General features: G+C 50.8%; 1 protein-coding gene across 1 annotated transcript; it reads right to left on the bottom strand.

The window, feature by feature from the left end:
• Positions 1-2,911: 2,911 nt before the first annotated feature.
• On the bottom strand, positions 2,912-18,384 carry LOC148121649 (paired box protein Pax-7-like). Its single transcript, XM_087907539.1, has 3 exons — positions 18,308-18,384; positions 14,903-15,285; positions 2,912-6,617 (listed from the first exon to the last, which is right to left on the bottom strand). The coding sequence occupies exons 1-3, from the start codon at positions 18,382-18,384 to the stop codon at positions 6,502-6,504; spliced, it is 576 nt and encodes a 191-aa protein (XP_087763665.1). The 3' UTR covers positions 2,912-6,501.
• Between the last annotated feature and the right edge of the window lie 1,989 nt (positions 18,385-20,373).

Genomic DNA, 20,373 nt, shown 5'->3' with positions numbered 1-20,373 from the left:
AGCCCTTTCCAGGCACTGAACAGATGTAGCCTGTATTCTTGGGCTCTCCAGCCTCCAGAGCCATGAGCCAAATCAATGTCCACTCTTTTAACAAATTACTTTTTTTAATTATTGAATGTGTGCATGATGTATGTGTGGGTGTTTATGCTACAGCACAAGTCTGGAGGTCAGAGAACACTTTTGTGGAGCCGGTTCACGCCTTCCTGGACTCTGGGGTCAAATTCAGGTCTCCAGGTGTGACCAGCAGTCACCTTTTCTCGTTAAGCTGTTACGATAGCCACACCCACTCTATAAGGTCCCCATCTTGAGTGTTTTGCTATAGCAACAAAAATAGGACTAAGATTGTAAATAGGGGTTGTGGGCAGTGGCAAGGGTCACCCCCTCACACATGCCCACTGCAAGCTGTTGGTGTTTGAATCCAGCAAACCACGGCATTGTTGCTGTAGTTCTGACAGAGGGACAGACTTTATTCCTGTTTGAAGGATGGGACGGCTAAGGAAAAGTGACTTCCCTCTGGTCACACAGAAGGGACTTGGGCCCGAGAGTGAGTCCTAATCAAAGGAACATAGTTCAATTCTTTGAGGGGAGGCAAGAGGGGTAGCAGAGATTTGAACCCACTCTCCGAAGCCTCCAGGGGAATAAGCCCCACTACCAGCAGCAGTTGTTCATGTGGCTGGGATTCTGAAAGTAAATCTCTGCTCAGAGTAGGTCACATGGCCTGAGAAGGGGACAGAATGGAATACTGGAAACTCTTAGGAAGACTGGGGTGGTAGTCTGAAAGAAAATGGCCCCCAAAGGAAGTGGCACTATTAGAAGGTGTGGTTTTGTTGGAGTAGGTATGACCTTGTTGGAAAAAGTGTGTCACTGTAGGGGTGGGCTTTGAAGTTTCCTATGCTCAAGCTACACCCAGTGCCTGTGGGTCAAGATGTAGGACTCTCAGCTCCTTCATCAGCATCATGGCTGCCTGCATGCCACCCAGTCACACCATGATGACAATGGACTAAACCTCTGCAAATGTAAGCCAACCCAATTAAATGTTTTTTTTTCCTTTATAAGAGTTGCCACGGTCATGGTATCTCTTCACAGCAATGGAAACCCTAAGACAACCAGATATGCAGCAATTGAGATTGGGCTAGTGACTGTCTAGGCATCCTTCCCACCTCAGAGGTTCCATGTGTCTTCTGTCTAAGCAATCTTTTGTCCCTTGTTAGTCAGTTTCAGTCAAGGAATGACTTGGGAATGGACTCACACTGGGGTGAGTGCAGTCAGATCACTATCTTATGTGGCATTATCACTGAAATAGCTGACAGATACAAGTATCTGTCCAATGGCTACCTCTTCCTTTGCTCCATACAAGGAAATCTGACTTTGTGCTGGATGGCAGTGTGTCCTCTTGAAGACCATTCAGTTCAGTTTCCATGGAACACAGACAAAAGTTGTCAGGGAAAGAATGACCACTAGGAAGGCTTCCCAGGAGTGTGTCAGGGAGTTCTCTGGGTCCATGGTTTGCTATCTTATATTTTGGTTCCTTTTCCCATCCCTGAAGATGAACAGCTCGGAACTGTACCAGCATCTTGGAAGCTGCCTTCAAGCCCAGTCTCTGCTCAGAGGATCCCCATGGTAACCTGGAAGGTCCTTAGAAGCCATCTAGTCTACTTTCTAGAACATATGAAGATCCAGTCCAAGGGGGAGGGGAGGGATGGCCTCGGGTCCTACAGTTAGTCTGATGGAGAGCTGAGGGTAGAACTTGGGGAGGCCTTGACTATCCCAAAATCTTCTTAACTGAGAGGTTAAGGGTGTCCATTGGCTGTGTTTGAGAGTACCAGTTACAACATTAAGGATGTGTATGGAACTCAGGACCTTCTCTGTGGAGAAGGTATTAGGCAGCTTCCGTCGGCCTCAGGCCCGGGGCATAGTCAGCTTCCTTCCAAATCCTGCTCTAGAGAGCTTGACCTTGGTTAGATAGATTCAGGTCAACAGGAGTGACTGACCCATGGGCCTTCCCCCATTTCTAACTTCCACACAACTCTTTTTCTGTTTAGAATTTCATCCAAGGAAATCAGTACCTTGGGGTGGCATGGATTTCCCAGTCACTCAGACAAGAGAGTATACTTGTGACATCTGGCATTGCTCTTAGGGAAGCTTCTGAGTTCTCTCCTAGGTGGAGTGAGAGCCACCAAAGGTTCTCAGCTCAGCGTTTGGGGGCTTCTCCCCCAAGCCTACAGAGATGCTTCAGTAGCTACCTCTGTTTATATGTATCCATTTGTGTTTATATTTATTAATACAAAAGAGGCACACACAGCATGCCAACAGCTGTTTGGTACTTGGAGAGGGTCATATGCAGTGGGGGTATGTACCCCACTCCTGGTACCAAAGGAGATATGATTGTATGTCGAGTTGACAAGGGGCAAACTTAAGATGGCTGTTCTTGGTTGTCCACTTGACTATATCTGGAATTAACTAAAACCCAAGTAACTGGGCACACTTCTGAGGGGTTGTTCTTGATTGATTGATTTGAAGCAGAAGGACCCACCTTTAATCTGGGCCATGCCATTTGGTGACAGCCTATATAAAGGACATGAAAACAGGAAGTGTCTGATCTTTGCCTTTTTGCCCTCACTCTCAAAAGCAAGTTCATTCCTTCAATGACAGTAGAGCCTACGTCTTCATGATTCTAGCATACACTGAAGACCAGCTGAGACATCCAGTCTCATGGACTGAAAAACAACTAGATTCTTGGACTTTCTATTGGGAAAGGACTATTAGAATAGTTGGACCACAACCTGTAAACCAGTCTAATAAATCCTCTCTCTCTCTCTCTCTCTCTCTCTCTCTCTGTGTGTGTGTGTGTGTGTGTGTGTGTGTGTATATTTATATTCTATCAGTTCTGTTTCTCTAACAAACCCACCAATACAGAGTACAAGAGAAACATTCTCACGCCAACTCATTGTGCACCCAGACATCCTGGTCCCCAGCCACAAGATGGCAGTCGGTTGAGAATACAGAACCTTCATGTTCTTTTTTTTTTAAATTTCTTTTAATGTATAACAGTTATGCCTGAGTTACAGAGGCAGCGCTTACAAGCAGCAGGTAGTTAAAGCGAATACCAGTTTGTCCTTCTAGTCTACTACTCCATATAGCTGAATAAATTATGGTGTGATTATATTTAGACACCCGCCCACACGCGCACGTCCCACTCACACCCCTCATGCACACACACTCACTTCGCATGGAGGAAAATGGCTGAGTCCAATGCTGAAGCAACAATGTTGGGGTTCCTAGAAGGAAGAAATGCTCTCCAGCAGTGTGGGTATTTTCCCAGTAGGGGACTGCCCGGCTCAGTGGAGACAGAGGCAACATTAAATACACAGGTGTCTCGAAGCATTTCAACATGGCAGCCTGAGTACCCCCATTTGGTCTTGGCTTGGTGCATCTGCAGAAGGTGAGGATGCTTCTGTACCCTAAAAAGTATCCAATAGGGAGAGATAGGTCCAGGAGGCTGGGGAGCACGCCAGCCTCATAGAGGATCTACACGAGGTCATATTGCTGCAAAACTACGCTTCTTTCTTGTCTCCCCAGCCTGTCTCTCCCCTCATTCTTGTCTCCTACTCTCTTGCTTCCCAACTTCTGTTTCCTCTGCTTCTTCCTGGTCCCCCAAAAGAAGGGTAAAGGTAAACTGAGTGCAAAACAAGATAACAGAAGCTTGGTTCTTACCACCATTGCTTTCATCTTCATAGCAAGAGAGAAATACCAAATTGAGGGGATGGTGGCAAAAAAAAAAAAATGAAGGAACCCAAGAAAGGCTTGGAATACATAATCCAAAACACAGGATGAGCGAATCCCTACAGATGGTCCCTGGCACTAGCACAACACACACTGTGGGGGTTTCTCTCCTTCCCCTTTTCTTTAAGTATATAGATTTATATATAAAAAGCCAATGTTCTATAAACGAACAGCACGACACGACGTTTCCAACTAACATACAATGAGTTCAGGGGGGCCTCCACAGAACCAGGAGCTACTGGAGGTGACATGGAGGGTGCCCCTCTTATCTTGCTATTGACTCTATATACAGGGATGAGGGGTGTTTCTGGTCTGGCCTACTAACTGGAAGTCCTAGGCTGCACTCAACCCCAAAGGGATAAAGGCCTGGTGCCTCTCATCTAAACAACATCACCTCTCTGGTGAAGCTGCAAGCTGCCCAAACAGGGCCGAGTTTTACAGACCAGAGTGAACAGATACACAAAAACATGTGACACTGGGGAAATTTGTTGGGGACCAAGGGCCCCTCAGAACACAAGTCCAGTTTTATACCAAAGCTTGGTATAATGTTATACCAAAACTTGGGGAATGTTCAGAGGCATTGAATGGAATGAGAAGTCATTTTGTTTTCTCCCAAGCAGGTCTTGGTTGCCTTTGCCCTAATGGGCGGATCATTGTGATTGGTCCAAGCGTTGGAATGTTGTCTCCTGGGCTGGGGCTGGGCCCTGGGGACGTCACCTGCTTGAGGTTCCTGCTTCTGAATCACAGTGAATGGAAGAAGATTCAGAGGCATCCAGAGTCAGGCCTCCAGGGTGCAAGGAATGTGGAGGAAAATGCATTTGGTCTTCTGTTGGGGGCACTTGCTGCTGTGTGAGCAGCAAACAGGGAAGTTGGGTTTCCAAGGGGCAATGTGGCTTTCCTCTTATCCAGACCTCTCTTGGAACCTGGACAGAGCTGGTGAGCCCCACTTGTTTGGTGCTTGATGCTACCAGAGAGTCCGTGTGTCCCCAGTTATAATAGATGTCTCTAAACCACAGATCCGAGCCACCCTAGTCACGGCCCAGAACAGGCTTCAGATGATGGTTCTCAAGATGAGAAATAGATGCACATCAGTCACGTGTTCGTGTAGACGAGGGTCCCAGTGTCTCGCTAGTCCAGCTCCCCAGGCAGAAGGAAGTCGGCAGCCCCTCTTTCTAGGAATGTCTTGCCGGCTAAGGGCAGGAGGCATGGATTGGGCCAGCAGGTGGCCTCACGTGTACAGGTGGGGACAAGCCATTAGACCCAGTGTCCATGGACTTGGTGCTGTGATATCCTAGCACTGGATGGAGGTGGTCCAAGTGTAGATTATAGTGAGGGATAGGGTAAAGATGGGCACAATTTTGATAAATAGGGGGTGATGAAGAGCTCCAGGGAGGAGAACTGGGGGGCCCGAGCAATCCACTCCCCCAAAGACCCAGCTCTAAAAGAGGGTGGAGTGCAAGGAAGCCCCTAGAGTGCTTAAGGAAGGTGCCTTGTCCTCTTTGCTGGGACTTTCAGCATCTTCCTCTGCCTAGGGTTGGTGACTTAAAAACAGTGCCCCAGGTGCACTGTGTCTGGTGAGGGGACAGAAGCCTCCTGACTGAGAGCAGCCAACACTGAAAAAGTATCACTCTGAAAAGGACATGGACATGGCCTTCCACTGAGATGCCAAGGAGACTGGAGCATCTTTTCAGGAGTGTGGGGGGGCGGGACCAGCAGTTTTGCCTGGTCCGAGAAGGGTCTCTGCATCCAGTGGCTTCAAGAGCCTTACAAGCTGGGAGAGGAGCCCCCCACCTTCTGAGGACCAGCATGTGTGAGGCAGGTTCCCAGTTGCCAGCAAGATGGTGTGCAGAACTCCAGTGGTGTGGACTTGAAGGCGATGGCCCTCAGACCCTCTGAGTCTGCCTTGTGCCTCCTGTCACCTCAAGATCTTCCCCTCTACTACCAATTGAGGAAACCGACAGGTTCTGTGGGCTTCCCTAGGCCCTGATGCAGCAGGCAAGCCTCTGGCAGACTGCAGCTGAGGAGTCCTGAACCTCCTGATGCTGGACCTGGGGCCTGGTGTTCTGGGATAGCCCATGGCTGGCCATCTCTGCTTCCGTGCCCCCTGCCCCCTAGTAGAAGTTCTTCGTGGCCTCCCGATGCCCAGCAGAGGTGTGTGGGGACAGTACCAAAGTCCTCTGGATTCCTGGGTAAAACTGGGATGTTGCCTGCCTTCTCCTGGGAACACCCTGGGGGGCTCATCTCAGTGTCCAGTGAAAGGGGATGCAGTTCTGATGCCAAGCAAGAGATTCACCCCAATGAGCTTCACCTGCCCCTGTGGCACCCAGGGCTCAGAGGCCAAAGATTCCAGGGCCTTGTCTTTGGCACCATTTTCCTCTGATGACTAGGTGCTTGGTTCAGGTTGACCCTCAGTCTCTGTGCCGAGACAGGACCAAGGCCACGACACTGAGAAATGGATGTGAGCTGGAGATCATTGCAGGATGGCTAGGAATCCCTCTGGAGATGGGGGTGGGGAGGGCAGACCCAAGGGACCACTCTAGGTCACTAACCATGGGCATATGACACACTGGTTGTCTCCAGGGGGGCGCCTGTGGGAAGAGAAAGGGTTTCTTCCCTGGCCTTCATTGACCCCAGGGAGGCGAAGAACGGAGGTGAGGAGCTCAGGGGTTGGGAAGGGCTAGGCTGGGCCATTGGCTGGGGCAAGTCGCCCCAGGGGCCCTAGTAGGCCTGGCCCGTTTCCACAGGGAGGAGTCCCAGCACGGCGGAGTGTTCCCCAAGCTTCATGCGGCGCTGTGTGGACAGGCTCACGTTTTTGGCCAGGTAATCAACAGCAGCTGGAAAGAGAGAGAAGCTTCTAGAAATTGAGGTTCTTTTTTCATTTCACCCTTTCTGTCCACCTGTACATCCATCCACCATCCATCTTTCTGTCCTCCCATCCATCTTCTGTCCATCCATTCATCTGTGTACCCATTCATCTTAACGATCTATCCATCCATTCTTATAGTCATTCATTCTTTTGTCTACATGTCTATTCATCCATCCCTCTTTCCAACCATCTATCGTCTGTCCTCCCGTCCGTCCGTCCGTCCGTCCATCCATCCATCCATCCATCCATTTTCTCTCTGTCTGTCTGGTTACCCATCCATTCATCCATTATTCTGTCCACTCATCTGGACACATACCCTTCCATCTATCCATCTCCCGACCTAGCCTTCTGTTCTTCCATCCATACTAGTTATGTATCCATTTTTCTATTTATCCCATCCTCTGGTCCATCTGTCCATCTTTCCCTTATCCTCTGTTGGCTAGTTTTTATTGTCAACTTGGCACAATGTAGAATTACCCGAGAAGCGAGCCTCAGTGGAAGAATTGTCTAGATCAGGTTGGCTTGTGGGCGTGTCTGTGGGGAACTGTCTGGATTGCCAATTGATTATTAATCAACCCAATCCATTGTGGGTGACACATTCCCGGGCAGGGGCCTCAAGCTGTATAAGAAAGAAGAGAGCTAGCCAAAGGCAAGGAAGAAGGTGGTGTGGGTGCCTTTGTTTCTCTCTGCTTTTGACTGTGGGTGTGATGTGACCGACTTCAAATTCATGCCTTAAGTTCCCCATTATCCTGGACTATCACATGTTATTGTAAGTAAAACGAACCCCTTCCTTCCCTAAGTTGCTTTTGGCCAGGGTATTCACCACAGCAACAGAACTAAACCTAAAACCCCTCCAGCCTTCCCCATCCCTCCTTCCTCCATTGATGTCTTCACAGATCTCTGTTCCTCACCTTCTTTCCAGTCGCTCTACAGGTCTTTACTCAAAGCTTATTGTTCTCCCAGCTCTTTCTGACTCTGTGGGCAAGTACAGACACACATCCCAGTGTTCAGTGGAGAATTAAGCTCACTTCCCACAAGCCCTCTGGATAGCCAGGCCACGGGGAGGCTAGTGAGCCCTGCTGAGTGAGTCCAGGTGGCACTGAGGATGAAGGTTCTTGACCTGTGCTGGACCCTGAGTGCAGCTCATGAACGAGGCCAAGCAGCCCCTTGAACAAGAGCCAAGGCGGCTTTGCAAGTGAGCCAAGGGTGCCGTGGGGAGAAAGAGTGGGGGCTGAGACCCACAGCCCATCAGCTCCAGTGAAGATGGGCTGGCATTGGTGGGGATGAGGTGGGAACATGAGTGGTGGTAGGGGAGGTGCCCTGAGACCAGTGGAATGAGAGGGTCTTCACAAGGTAATGCTGAGTATAGCATGATCGTTCATACAGAACAATGCCTATCCATGCCCATTTGAGACACATACACACACACAAGCAAGCATACACAGATGTGTGAACCATGTGCCCTTGTGAGCAGATGCACAAATGGGAACACCCATGCATACGCAGGTCCTATGAACGTTAAGAGGGAGACTTGTCATATGTAGGTGTCTTGTCATATGCAGCTACAACTGCCTGCCTGCATGGAGACCTGTCCTGACTGAAGCCCTAGAAGAAATCCGTCCTGACCAAGGCACTCAACAGGCATGTGGTTAAGCCTCCCAGGGTGCAGGATGCTGCCTTTTAGGCAGGGCCTTGAGACTGTAGCCAGTGTGCCCTATAGGACTGCCATGACCCAGAGGACTCAGGAAAGATGGGAAGCTGTGCATGAAGCATCACAAGGCTCCCTCTGTCACCTGACTTCTGGGCTCCCTGGAGACAGTATCTGTGTTTCCCTAAGCTTGGCACTTTGGGGTGGGGAGGGTAAAACTGAGAGGTGATGGACACAGCCTGATGGTTAGGCCGGGGAGGTCAGAGGGACAATCTCACTAGCTGAGCTATGTCATATGACCTAGATTTAGATTCCATGACTACCAACCTTGAGTGTGATCTGAGGCACACCACCTCAGCCTCAGTTTCCTTGCTGGCATCATGGGACATAGCATCTGGACAAAGAACTGCTGAGAGAGGTAACAGACTCCACACACCCAGCCTCCGAGGGTAGAGCGTGGCACTTGTGAGTGCGGGCCCAGAACAAATGTGGCCTTTAATGGTGGTATGGAGGAGGGGTGGTCAAGGGTGGCCACATTCCTGGCCATGTGACTGTGAGCAAACTGTCTTCCCTCTTAGATCTCTTTATCCATCTGCAAAGGGGTGGCGACAATGTTTGTAAACTGTCACAGAGGGCTCAGGACAAGATCCCAGACTCTAAAGGATGTTCTGGGCTCTCTTTGGATCTCGTCTGTGCCTCAGCTAGTCAGGCTCCTGGTGGGTAAATGGAGGAAGTCCTGTGATGAGTTCCTGGGCTTGAGGGTCTGTGCTGTTACTCACTCAGCCCCAGGCTCCCGGTTGGTAGAGCAGAGGCAGCCGTGAGCAGAGTAGGATTCCCAGCTCTAGCTTTGGGAAGACCCCACAGCTCTGCCCACACAGTCATTTCTCCTCGGGTTCCAGGGTGCAAGGACCAGTAAGCCACCCTCTCAGAGGGGTGACAGGCACAGAAGGGATAGAACCAGACGCTGCAAAGAGCTAACCCTGTGCTGTTCTGCCCCAGCCCTGTACTCGGGATGCTTTTGGGTCTCATTCCAGCTCTACAAACCAGGTAGCATGGCTGTCCCTTTTCCCAGTTTGACAGAGGTAGAGCCAAGGTCCTTGGGGACTGTCACTAAAATCAGATGCTTTCTCTCATATTTTCAAACCCAGGAAGCCTGGTGGCAGCTCCTTAGCCTTGGGCTTCACCAGCAGCCCCTGGAATCGACCCTGAGATAGGAGCATCCCTGGAAATGACCCTCTATGTGCATAGGGCCCTCAGGTCTGGGTACTTTGCTCCCCACTCACATTGTCTCATTTCCTTTTCAGTAAACATCATGAACTTACCAAGGGCACACATCACCTCCGGTGACCTTTCTTTTGTCACAGAAGGCGGTGGCCTACCTTGCCTCAGCCTCTGCCATGCTGGGCTCTGGCATGACCTCATTAGTTACCGCTGTGATGGGCTCTGGGGTCTGTCCCTGGGGAGGGACAGCAGCAAAGGCAGAGTCCACACCTAGTTGGCTCTTACTGTGTACTAGGGGACATGAGTTCTGTGCCTCGGGCAGGACAGTTCCCACTTCATGCACATGGAAACTGAAGCACAGACAGTTGCTAGTCCAGACTAACACTCCACAAGAGGCCTGGAGGAGCCTAAGTTGACAGCCATGGAACTGGGGAGATGGCTCCGTGGACAAAACTGTGCAGACGTGAAAACTGGATCCCTGGAACCCATGCAGAAAAGCTGGACCCCAATGCTGGGGAGACAGGCAACTGGATCCTCAGGGCTTGATGGACAGTCTGCCTGGTGGCCTGCTTGGTAAGTTCCAGGCCATTGAGAGTTGCTGTCTCAAAAACAAAACGGACAATGTCTGAGGATGATGCTTGAGCCTGACCTCTGACCTCTATGAGCACAACTCCACATGCGTGAGCACACACACACGCAAATGCAGGAAAAATAAAGAACTGTTCCTCTGGTACCTCTATCTACTCTACGCCTGCTCCCTGGTTGGCCTCCCCCAGCACACAGTAGGAGCTTTCTCAGCAACTTTCCTGCTGACCTTGGCAATTTCCAGAGCACCCAAGGGGCCAACTGTAGGACTTGCTTGCCTCTTCCTAGGGTAGAGCCAAGGGGCTGGCGAGAAGGCAGGAAGGTGACATTCCTCATTAGGGACTCTGTCAACAGCCTTCGCTGTCCCTCTGTCCCTCCGTGTTTCCCTTCTCCTGCCTCACACCCCGCCTGGGCTCTGAACATCTCCAATTACATTAATCAGGAGTTGGCAGGAGATGGGCCAGCAATGCCAACCCGTAAACAAATCTCAGCCATCAATGCCTCGTCAGCGAGCGGCCCCAGAGGAGGACCCTTCTAGACACAAATTCTTATTAGAGTTGTCAGATCTATTAAAATTCTTTTCACACTCCTGCGTTCTATCAGCGCCATCATTAGTGTGGCCCTGGCCTCTGGGAACACTGGGGCCATATTAATCTACCATGTGCCCCGTCCCTGGCCTCCTGCCCCCACCCACCCCAGGGACGGTGAGAGATGGGCAGATGGATGGACGTGGCCAGAGCTGGAAAAGAAGGTGTGAAGGTGTCCCTGGGAAGGTGAGAGGCCCGAGGAGACGGGGGAGGGTTCTGCTGCACAGGCATTGGGTCAGGTCCATGTTCCAAGGACGCCTGAAAGGGAGGGTTGGGATGCAGGCGAGGCTACCTCACCCACCAAAACCTTAGGCAGGTGATTTCTCTAGATGCCATTTCTGTAGCGAGCAGTGGGAATTACCACACATACAGCTCCGTGTGGCAGTGCAGCTAGGATGTCAACTCCATAGTAGATGCTCAACTAGCAGTCACTTCTCCTTCCTTCCTGCACACACACTTTGCACAGCTATGCCTTGCCTCTGTGCACATGCTTAGTGGCACTCACACAGAGTCTGCACACGGGAGAACAAGTGTGCACCAATCAATACCAAAGGTTTTGCACAAGACTACCTGTGGTGTGAAGCTGAAAAGCTGAGTCACAATCCCCCTGCTGTGGGACCTTGGGAACGCTACTTCCTTCTCTCATCCGACCAAGCTGAGGACCTAGGAACTGTGAATAAGCACACATTTCGCACAGCGCTGCGGGGGCTAAACTCAAGCATGGAGCAAGAGTCAGCAGGTGACAGGTGGGTCAGGACCAATACAGGGAAGTGTGTGCAGGATGCGTGACTTTCCAAGCTGATCAGGGAACCTGGCCTCGTGTGTGCTTGGGGATGTCAGCAGGTAGTTAATGGGAATGTGACATGCTCTTGGGCTGTTCCAGAATGTCAACAGAAAAGGAGATGGCATGACAGGAAACCTCTGAGATGATCTGTCTGCTCCCAGACCCAACCTGCAGATGAGAAAGCTGAGGCTGGATGTGTATCTTGTGCTGGGGCACATGGTGGAAGAGGGGCCTCAGTGAGTGGGGTCTAGGTGGGGCCAGAGAAGATGGCCCAAGAGGAGTCCTTAGGACGCCCTGCAGCAACAGAGGAGCAGGGAAAGGAGGGGAGGGGCAAGGAAGGAGAGGGAGGGCAACTACCTCTCCTTTCTGGCCTCCTGGGCCTCTTCTCTTTTGATCCCCCTCCCCTACCACTCCCATGCCGACTTTGGGGTTAATTTTATTTCCGAATTGGGCAGGCGCCCTGGAGCAGGGCAGGGGCTCCAGGCTCCGGGTGTGACTAACGCCTGCCTGGGGCCGGCCATGCTGCTGCTGTTGCCGCTCTCAAAAGTTTTATCAAGAGCATGTGTGTCACGTGTTGGGCTGGGAACATGTGCTAGGTCAGGAGGTCAACCCAGGACCCATTGGAAGGCTCTGTGCACATGGGTGCATCCTGTTCACAGATGGTCATGTAAATCTGTTTCCCACACGTGGATTCACACTCACATATCCACATATCCCACATATCCACAGTCACACATAAAACTGCATACACAGTCATACTCAGACACAGCATATACACATCCAGACACAAACAGCACAACCATGCAAGCACCCAAGCATGCCTAGTAATAGACACCTTTATGCACATGCACACACCAAAAATACACGACTGCACACAACAATGTTTATCTGCATACTCATTGTACACAAAGGATACAGACACATGTCAACACACACACACATATATAGACACACGAGCCCATAAGAACCCACCTATGAAAATTTAAATGTGTGCATATTGTCAAACACATGCTGTCTGTCATATGTATGTGTGCCCGTGTGTGCTCATACATGCAAAACCATATACAGGTACCAGTGGGTATACAGAATGGTCATTTGTATGTATTTGCATATAGTTAAAGAAAAATGTAAACACTATGTTCATCACAAATTTACACACTTATAGGCAACTCATTTATCTGTAAATATGTGGTCATATATATATTCATATTGCAGCTGCTGAATCATTTAAGTCACATCACTTGTTCATAGCTGTGTACAGACACTTGGACTGTAACATACCTGTGATGCATACACACATGCAAGCATGCACATAGGCACATGGGAGGTAGAGGTCCACACAGCTGGCCCTCATTTAACCGTGGAGGCCAAGGCCATGCGATTGGAGTGGGCTGGGGGCCTCAGGAAGCAGAGGTCAGTGTGGCAGGGCCAGGCGGCAGCTGGAGGAGAGGATGCCCTCTGGCTGGAGGCCTCGCTCTCTCCACACGCTCTCCTGATTAGTTTGACACCAGCAGGTGAGGCCTTTGCTGGGAGGTGGCAGGAGGGCAGCTCTGTGACCTTTGCTCCCCCATCCTATCTGGGCCTGCCCCGCTGCTGGCCCCATCAGGTGGCAGCCAGAGGTTGTGGCCAAGCCCATCTTGCCCAGTTGTTGGCCTGAGGGTCCGCAAGATGCCAAGGGAACAATGGCTGGAATGGGTATGTGAAACCTTGGAGCCTGGGGGATGGGGGAGTCATGCAGAAGACAGAGCTCTACACACAGCCGTTCCCCCATACGTATGGGGAAGAGGGAATCAGATCCCCCACTGTATGGTCCCCACTTCATGCCACCGCCACATGCAGCTAGCTGTCCCGCACTTGACCCTGGTGCAATGTGGAGCAGACTCTCAGATGTCAGTTTTATGTCATTCAAACTCAAAAACTAATCTTTAATTTCATTGTTTCATGGTTGAAAACTTACAAGCCTATTTAGAAGGACTTGGGTGTGCAGTACCACGTCCCCAACAGCCCCTTCATGAACTTTAAGATGAAGGACAGAAATTCAAGTCCCATCTGGGCTGCAGAGTGAGTTCAGGCCAGTGTGGCTGGACATCCTAGGGAGACCTTGTCTCAAAGTAAGAAGTAAATAGAGGACTGGGGATGTAGCCCAGTGGTGGCGCTCTTCTTTAGCTTGGGCAAGGTCCTAGGTTTGGGCCCCAGTGTCACTAACAGAGAACAACAAAGTTTCAAAGGCAGTCTGAACACAAGAAGATAGATTGCTTCCTGGGTGATCAGGTGTTGACTGTGTGAAACAGTGACCTGCTCTGGGTGTATCGGGTTAATTATATAATTAAAATATGTTAATAAAAATGATCCTGCCCCGTTCTACTTATATTTTAAAGTTTGGCCTTTAGAAAATGCAGGGATGTTTGTGGCTCTCGGGACGGAAGTGAGAGTCTCACTCAGAGGTGAGCCGGGTTGGACGGGCAGCTCAGAACATCTTAGGACACCTCTGCTTCCTTTAAGGACTTTGTTTTCCCCGTGAAAGGGACATCTGGGCTGGGCAATGACTCAAAGGGTGAAACACAGCCTTGAGCTTGAGTCCTAGAACCCATGTAAAGGTGGAAAGAGAGAAATAAATCCCCGAATTTGTTCTCTGACCTTCACTCAGGTCCAAGTCCATGCCTCCTCTCACATACATCATCACACACCATCACACACACACACACACACACACACACACACACACACACACACACAATTTAAAAAATTGTAGGGGCTGGAGAGGTGGCTCAGTGGTTAAGAGCACTGACTGCTCTTCCAGGGGACCCTGGTTCAATTCCCAGTAACCACATGGAAGCTCACAATTGTCTCTAACGCCAAGATCCAACACCCTTGCGCAGACATACATACAGGCAAAACACCAATAACATAAAACTAAATTTTAAAAAAAGTTTCGTTTTTGTTGTTGCCTGGTTTTTTTGAGACAGAGTTTCTTTGTGTAACAGTCCTGGCTATCCTGGAACTCACACTGTAGACCAGGTTGGCCTTGAATTCACAGAGATCCACCTGCCTCTGCCCCCCAAGTGCTGGGATTAAAGGAGTGAGCCACCACTGCCTGGCTTATTTTAAGATTTAAATGAGGGCTGGAGAGATGGCTCAGTGGTTAAGAGTACCGACTGCTCTTGCCAAGGCCCTGGGCTCTGTTCCCAGCACCCATGGCATGGCTTACAAACATCTGTCACTCCAATTCTAGGGGATCAGATGCCCTCTTCTGGCCACGGCACACTGCATGCACGTGGTACACAGACACACAGGCAGCCAAAACATTCATGCGCATAAACTAAGATAATTTTAAATATTTTAAAAGAAAGAAACACCCTCCACCCTGGCCACCACCTTGCCCAGGAATAAGCCAGCCCACTGGAGATGGGCAACAAGGGGACACTCACTTTGGCCATACTGGCCATACTGGTAGCCAGCCACAGGGTCCACACTGTAGCCAGTGGTGCTGTACGTAGGTGGGCAGTAGGACTGGGACGTGGGCAAGCTGTCTCCTGGCTTGATGGAGTCGGCCCGCTGGCTGCAGCTGGCTGAGATGGAAGAAGCAGACTCCAGGCCTCCATGGAGCGGAGAGATGGAGAAGTCGGCCTGGGGCTGTGGAGGCACCGCGCTCGGGTTGCTGAGGATGCTCATCACCTGCAGGAGAGACAGGTAGTGCCAGAGGCTGGACTCCAGGGCACCGTCACGAAAGGACCGGACCGAGAGGTCCAGGACAGACCTCAGCAGAGTCACAGCTTGTGTCGGAAATGGGCGCTGGTCTTCAGTGTTCTCCCTGCCCAAATGTGGGCCCAAGGGACGGTTTCCTATCAGGAGCTCCAGGAGCAAGGCAGGCCCTTTGTCACTTCTCTGTCGCTTATGGCCTAGTTCGAGGGGTTTACCCTCTGCCTTCTGCTGAATGAATGAATAAATGATTGCATGCACAAGTAAGTTCACTAACTGGATAATGGGTATCCTGGGCCTATTGGCTGAACGAGTGATGGGTGCTTACTAGACAAGAGGCACTCTGAGCCTATCAGATGAATGAATAAACCAGGGCTAAACGCATGAATAATGTATTAACTTCACAAAGGGGCATCCTGAACCTACCAGCTACAGGAGTGAAGAGATGGATGACCACATAAATGAATGGGTGTATATGTCTATGAACTAACAAACACGCTAACCACACAAGGTTTGTCCATCAGTTGGATGAATGAATGAATGAGTGAGAGAGTGAGTGAATGGGCACTCACTAGACAAAGGGCAGTCTGGGTCAATCAGCTAGATGTATGACTGACTGAATGAATTAAATGGAGGAATGAATGAATGGACACATGCATGAAAGATAAATTTACTAACTAGGTAAAAGGCACCATGGGGCTATCAGCTGAAGGGATGGATGAATGAATGAATGAATGTATGCATGCATGAATGAGCAAATGCACTCACTAGATAATGGACACCCTAGGCCTATCAGCTGAAGGGGTGAATGAATGGTGGAATTGTGCCTGAGTTGATGTGTGCATTCCTTAGAGTTCTAACTAGATGATCATGCCTCTTTCATCAGTCAGAGAGCTTCCCTCTGTTAATTAGTTGATTGTGCCTCCCCCATCAGACTGGGATGCCCATCTTCACACACACTGAAGTGAGGCTGGTCCTCCTGGCTTCATGAGCCCCACACAATTGTCATGCTGACTGTAATGTTCTCAACCTCTCTGGACTTTGGGCTCCTGCCTCTACTACACCAAAGCACAAAGCCCGTGCTTTTAATATTTTACTTGTTCACATCTGTGTGTGTGTATCTGCATGTGTGTGTGTGTTGGGGGTGCATGTCATAGCATGCATGTAGAGATCAGAAGACAACCTAAGGAAATCATTCTCTTCCTCCACCATGTGGGTCCTGGGGATCGAACTCAGGCTTGGCAGCCTTTAACTCACTGACCCATCTCTGCTGTCTCTGGCCTTCATCCATGAGCCTGCTTGTCCTGGTTCAGCAGTAGAACCCCCACCCCCCACCCCAGACCAATCTCTAGGAACTCAGCCTGAAGAATGAATGTTGGAGCACTGGGGTGCTCACTGAGTCATTCAACAGATACTGGTAACAAGCCTAGTCTCATGCCGTAGGTTGAAGGCCATGGAACTTTGGAGTCTTGGCCCCTGCCCACTGAAGCAGAAGAATGGATCCAAACAGTCTGGGCAATAAGCAAAGACCCTCGCAGCACAGAACGTTGAGGGGTTTGATAGAGATAGCTTTGGCGATGACCTCTTCACCTGTCTCTAGGGATAACACTAGCTTCCAGTCCAAGAAAAGTTGAAGCCAGACCCCTCTGAGGACATCTGTCTCCCCATGACTTGTCCTGCACAGGATGAGGCAGAACAGGTCAAGGGCAGACACACAGGTTTTTCAAGCCCTGGATGGAGGCAGGGCTCTCATACTTAACAACTGTGTAACTGAGGGGGTGTAGGCAGCCCGGAAATCCCATGTCTCCTGAAGTCCCATGGAAAGGGATTGTGAGGGTGGCTGAGTCAGAGGGTGGCTGGGAGGCTGAAGAGAACTCTGTCCGGGACATGCTCTGCCTTGAACCTGGCTAAGAGCCCGAGAAACAGGGTCCTGTTCTCACAGGCTTCCTCAGCGGTCCCTCCCTTCACACCTCTTCTTAGTCACTCATCTGCATGACAGTCCCCAATCTGGACCACTGTGGAGACTTGTGGGACAGAGCTGAGAACCCATTTCTCAGGCAAAAGCAGGGGAGTCCACAGAGATCTCACAGCTGGCCAGGGAGCCAGCAGGCTAGGGCCCGGTTCATGGCTCAGATCACCGGCCACAGATTCCCAAGGATCAAGTTGTCCCATCCAAGGCCCTTTGGAGGGCATCACCCCATGGTTACGGAAGTAGTTATCTTGTTTGGGGGAACCAGTAGAAGAGGAGAAGCACCTCTTTTGGTGCCTGGACTTTGTGAACCGGGTACCTGACCCTAAGCAGAGCCAGGAGAAGGGGATAGCAGCTGCCCACAGGCTTTGCTGGTGGGATCTTTAGGCTGGGTGGAACCCTGTGGACCCCTTCAAGATGGCAAAGATATTCTGAGTCTTCAGGGAGGTGTGAAAGGGATGTGTGAAGCTGTGTGGTGGGCACCTGGACCACTCTGAGTTGTCTGCAAAGCTCGCAGGCTCACCCTGCCTCTGACATCTCTGGCAGGGCAGGATCAATAGCAGGGCAGGATCAATAGGGTTTTGGGGATGTGACGACAGCCAAACCCTGACCTGGGTCTGTGGTGTTCAGATCTTCAAGATGGGTGTCCTCAAGGCTGGGAAACCTGCTGTGTGTGGTGGGGGGCGTATAGGGATTCTAGGGTGAACTCAGGACTCTAAAACTGATCCAGGCCTGGGAGACTCCACTCCATTCCCAGCTGTGTTTGATTCCTAATCAAGACCCCATTTCTCCACCTAAATGATGACACTGTCACTCATCCTGTCTCCTACAAACAGAGCTCACTCCCCCTTATAGGGAGCCTGGGCTGCAGGAATAGACTCCGCGGCCCCCTTCCATTCTTTCAGAACACACATCGGGGTGGGAGGGTCCTGGAGGAGGTTGGGGCTCAGCTCGTCTCCAATCCTGCCCTTTACCAAAACTGTCAGCTCAGAAAAGATGTGGGAGAAGTAGAACGGAGAAGGGTGAGTAGGGAAAAGAGGTAGTACTCCACAGACCCCATGCGTGCACATTCTCTATGACAGACACCCACACACATGGTGCCCAGACCTGACGGGGTCACTCAAGAACTAGCCAGGGCTCCAGCAAGGGCTTCTTGTGACCACACCTTTCTCTGCGAGCCCGGTTTCTCAGGCCCCTTTGCGATCCCGCATTATTGTATTCTCCAAAGCCAAGAACGGTCATGTGCTCATTTGTTATTCAACAAATGTGTCGCGGAAGGCTGCAATGGGCACAAAGTACGTGCTCTCAACTGCTTCGCGGCTCCAGCCCGCAGTGAGCTCAGAGGGCTCACTGAATCCACACACCAGGCTCTAATATTTACTGAGCATTTATCATGCACCTGACCCTAAGCCAATCACTAGGACATCCCGAAGGATAATCCCAACTCCCTCTTGGAGCTGTCAGTTTAATGAAGGAAGCTGGCAACAAAGAAGTAGACAGACACAAAGTAGAATCTGGACTACGGGAAAACACTATGGATGAAACCCTGAAGGGCATGGGGTGGCAGAGCGAAGTAGGCAGAGGGGTGGGGGGGAGATGTGTGGGAGGGGGTTTAGGAAAGACCTGTCTCGAGTGTTCATATCCTCCAAGTCCAAAACACCCAGTCATTTCAAGATGTACTCAGCAGAGGGCTTTCCAGATAGGGGAATCTACAAATGCAAAGGCCCCAGGGTGAGAGCACACCCAATAAGCTTAAGAAACAGCCAGAAGGTCAACATGGAGGGGGTCAGAGAGATGGCTGAGTACTCTTGCAGAGGACTCAAATTTGATTCTCAGAACCCACATCAGGCAGCTCACAATCACCTGTAAGTACAGCTGCAGGGACTGTAGCGCCCTCTTCTGGTCTTCTTGGGCACCTGCATGTACATGTTGCACATAGTCTCACAGAGGCACACACATACCCCACACATAAAATGAAAAGTAATGAACTCTGTTTTTTTTTTAAAAAAAATAATTTTTTAAAGAATTTTTTTATGAACTCTGTTTTAAAAATATTTTAAGTGGAGCATGATTCTGGACGCTCAGCACTTGGGTAGCAGAGGTAGGCGGAGCTCTGAGAGTTCGGAGTCAGCCTGGTGTACATAGTGGGTTCCAGGACAGCCAGGGCTACACGGTGAGGAGACCTGGGAGCTATAAGGCCTCCCACAGCCCTTTGTAGGAAGGGGTTTGTGTGGTGCCCAGTGGCTCCGAAGGCCTTGAACCTTGCCGGTTAACAGACAGCTCGGCCCAGGGAGCTTTTCCTATAATGGGATTTGCTCAATGGGATTTGGCCTGGAACATCAAATCAAATCCACATCTGGGGTAGGTGTGAATGGTGGCTCCGAGTCCCTGGAGGCCTGTGGATCAAATGGCTTCCATTTCATCTGCCCGAGAGCCCCTTTCCAGCAAACAGACAGGGCACAACCTAAGAGAACCGGGCAGCTACCATGGAGGAGAGGCTTCAGCCAGGGTGGTATCAAGTCATTGCTGCCAATGGTTTCAGGCAAATGGGTTTTCTACCCCTAATCTGTAAATGGGGAAACTGAGGCACCAGGGAATGGATTTCATGCAACTCGTTAGTGGCCACTCCAGGGTCTCTGCCTGGGTCTCAATCTCTCAGGTGGTGCTCCTGCTAGGTTTTGGGGGTCTTCCCAGCACTGAGGGTGCAGAGCCCTGGGGACCTCTGCAGGAAGTCCCTCTGTCACCGAAGCTGGAAGCATCTTGCCCACAGTGGGGCCCAGCGGAGGTCTGGGCCGGCACACTTTTGAACTTGAGGAAGTACTGGTCTCATGTGGTAATGTACACCCCCTCAGGAATGCCGAGGCCTCTCCCGGGTGGGGTTTGCTTTATCTTGGTGACCTTGCTTTCACTAATGTATTACTTCTTGGTAAGGTACCGTTACTAACTCAAAATCAATACCGACCTCCACATCTGTAAGGTTTTATCTGAAGGCAAATCTCGGGGCTGTCCATCAGCTTGACTGACAGCGTTACCTTCCTCTCTCTTCCTTTCTTCCCCCTTCACCACCAACCCCCCCCCCCACTCCACCGTGCGCGCGCGCACTCCACCCCCACCCCCTTCCCCAAATCAGTCCCAGCCCAGACCTGGCTAAATCAATAAGGGGCCAGCCTCACCCACCCGCTTCCGCCCCTGGGGAGAGGCCTGCTGCTTTCAGGGGTGCCCCTCCTTCCA

This window comes from Myodes glareolus, chromosome 6 (genome assembly GCF_982192425.1).
Source record: "Myodes glareolus chromosome 6, mMyoGla1.1, whole genome shotgun sequence".
NCBI classification, from domain to species: Eukaryota; Metazoa; Chordata; class Mammalia; order Rodentia; family Cricetidae; genus Myodes; species Myodes glareolus.
The sequence above is the reverse complement of the archived record's forward strand: the minus strand, read 5'-3'. Positions and strand labels throughout refer to the sequence as shown.

What these genes read in the sequence shown, in the direction of transcription:
- LOC148121649 (XM_087907539.1), bottom strand. Translation starts at nt 18,384, where the DNA reads ATGACCGTTCTTGGCTTTGGAGAATACAATAATGCGGGATCGCAAAGG. An exon ending in AACCGGGCTCGCAGAGAAAG is followed by an intron (nt 15,286 to 18,307) that starts GTGTGGTCACAA and finishes ACATTTGGGCAG; the next exon opens with GGAGAACACTGAAGACCAGC. An exon ending in GTATGGCCAGTATGGCCAAA is followed by an intron (nt 6,618 to 14,902) that starts GTGAGTGTCCCC and finishes CTCTCTTTCCAG; the next exon opens with CTGCTGTTGATTACCTGGCC.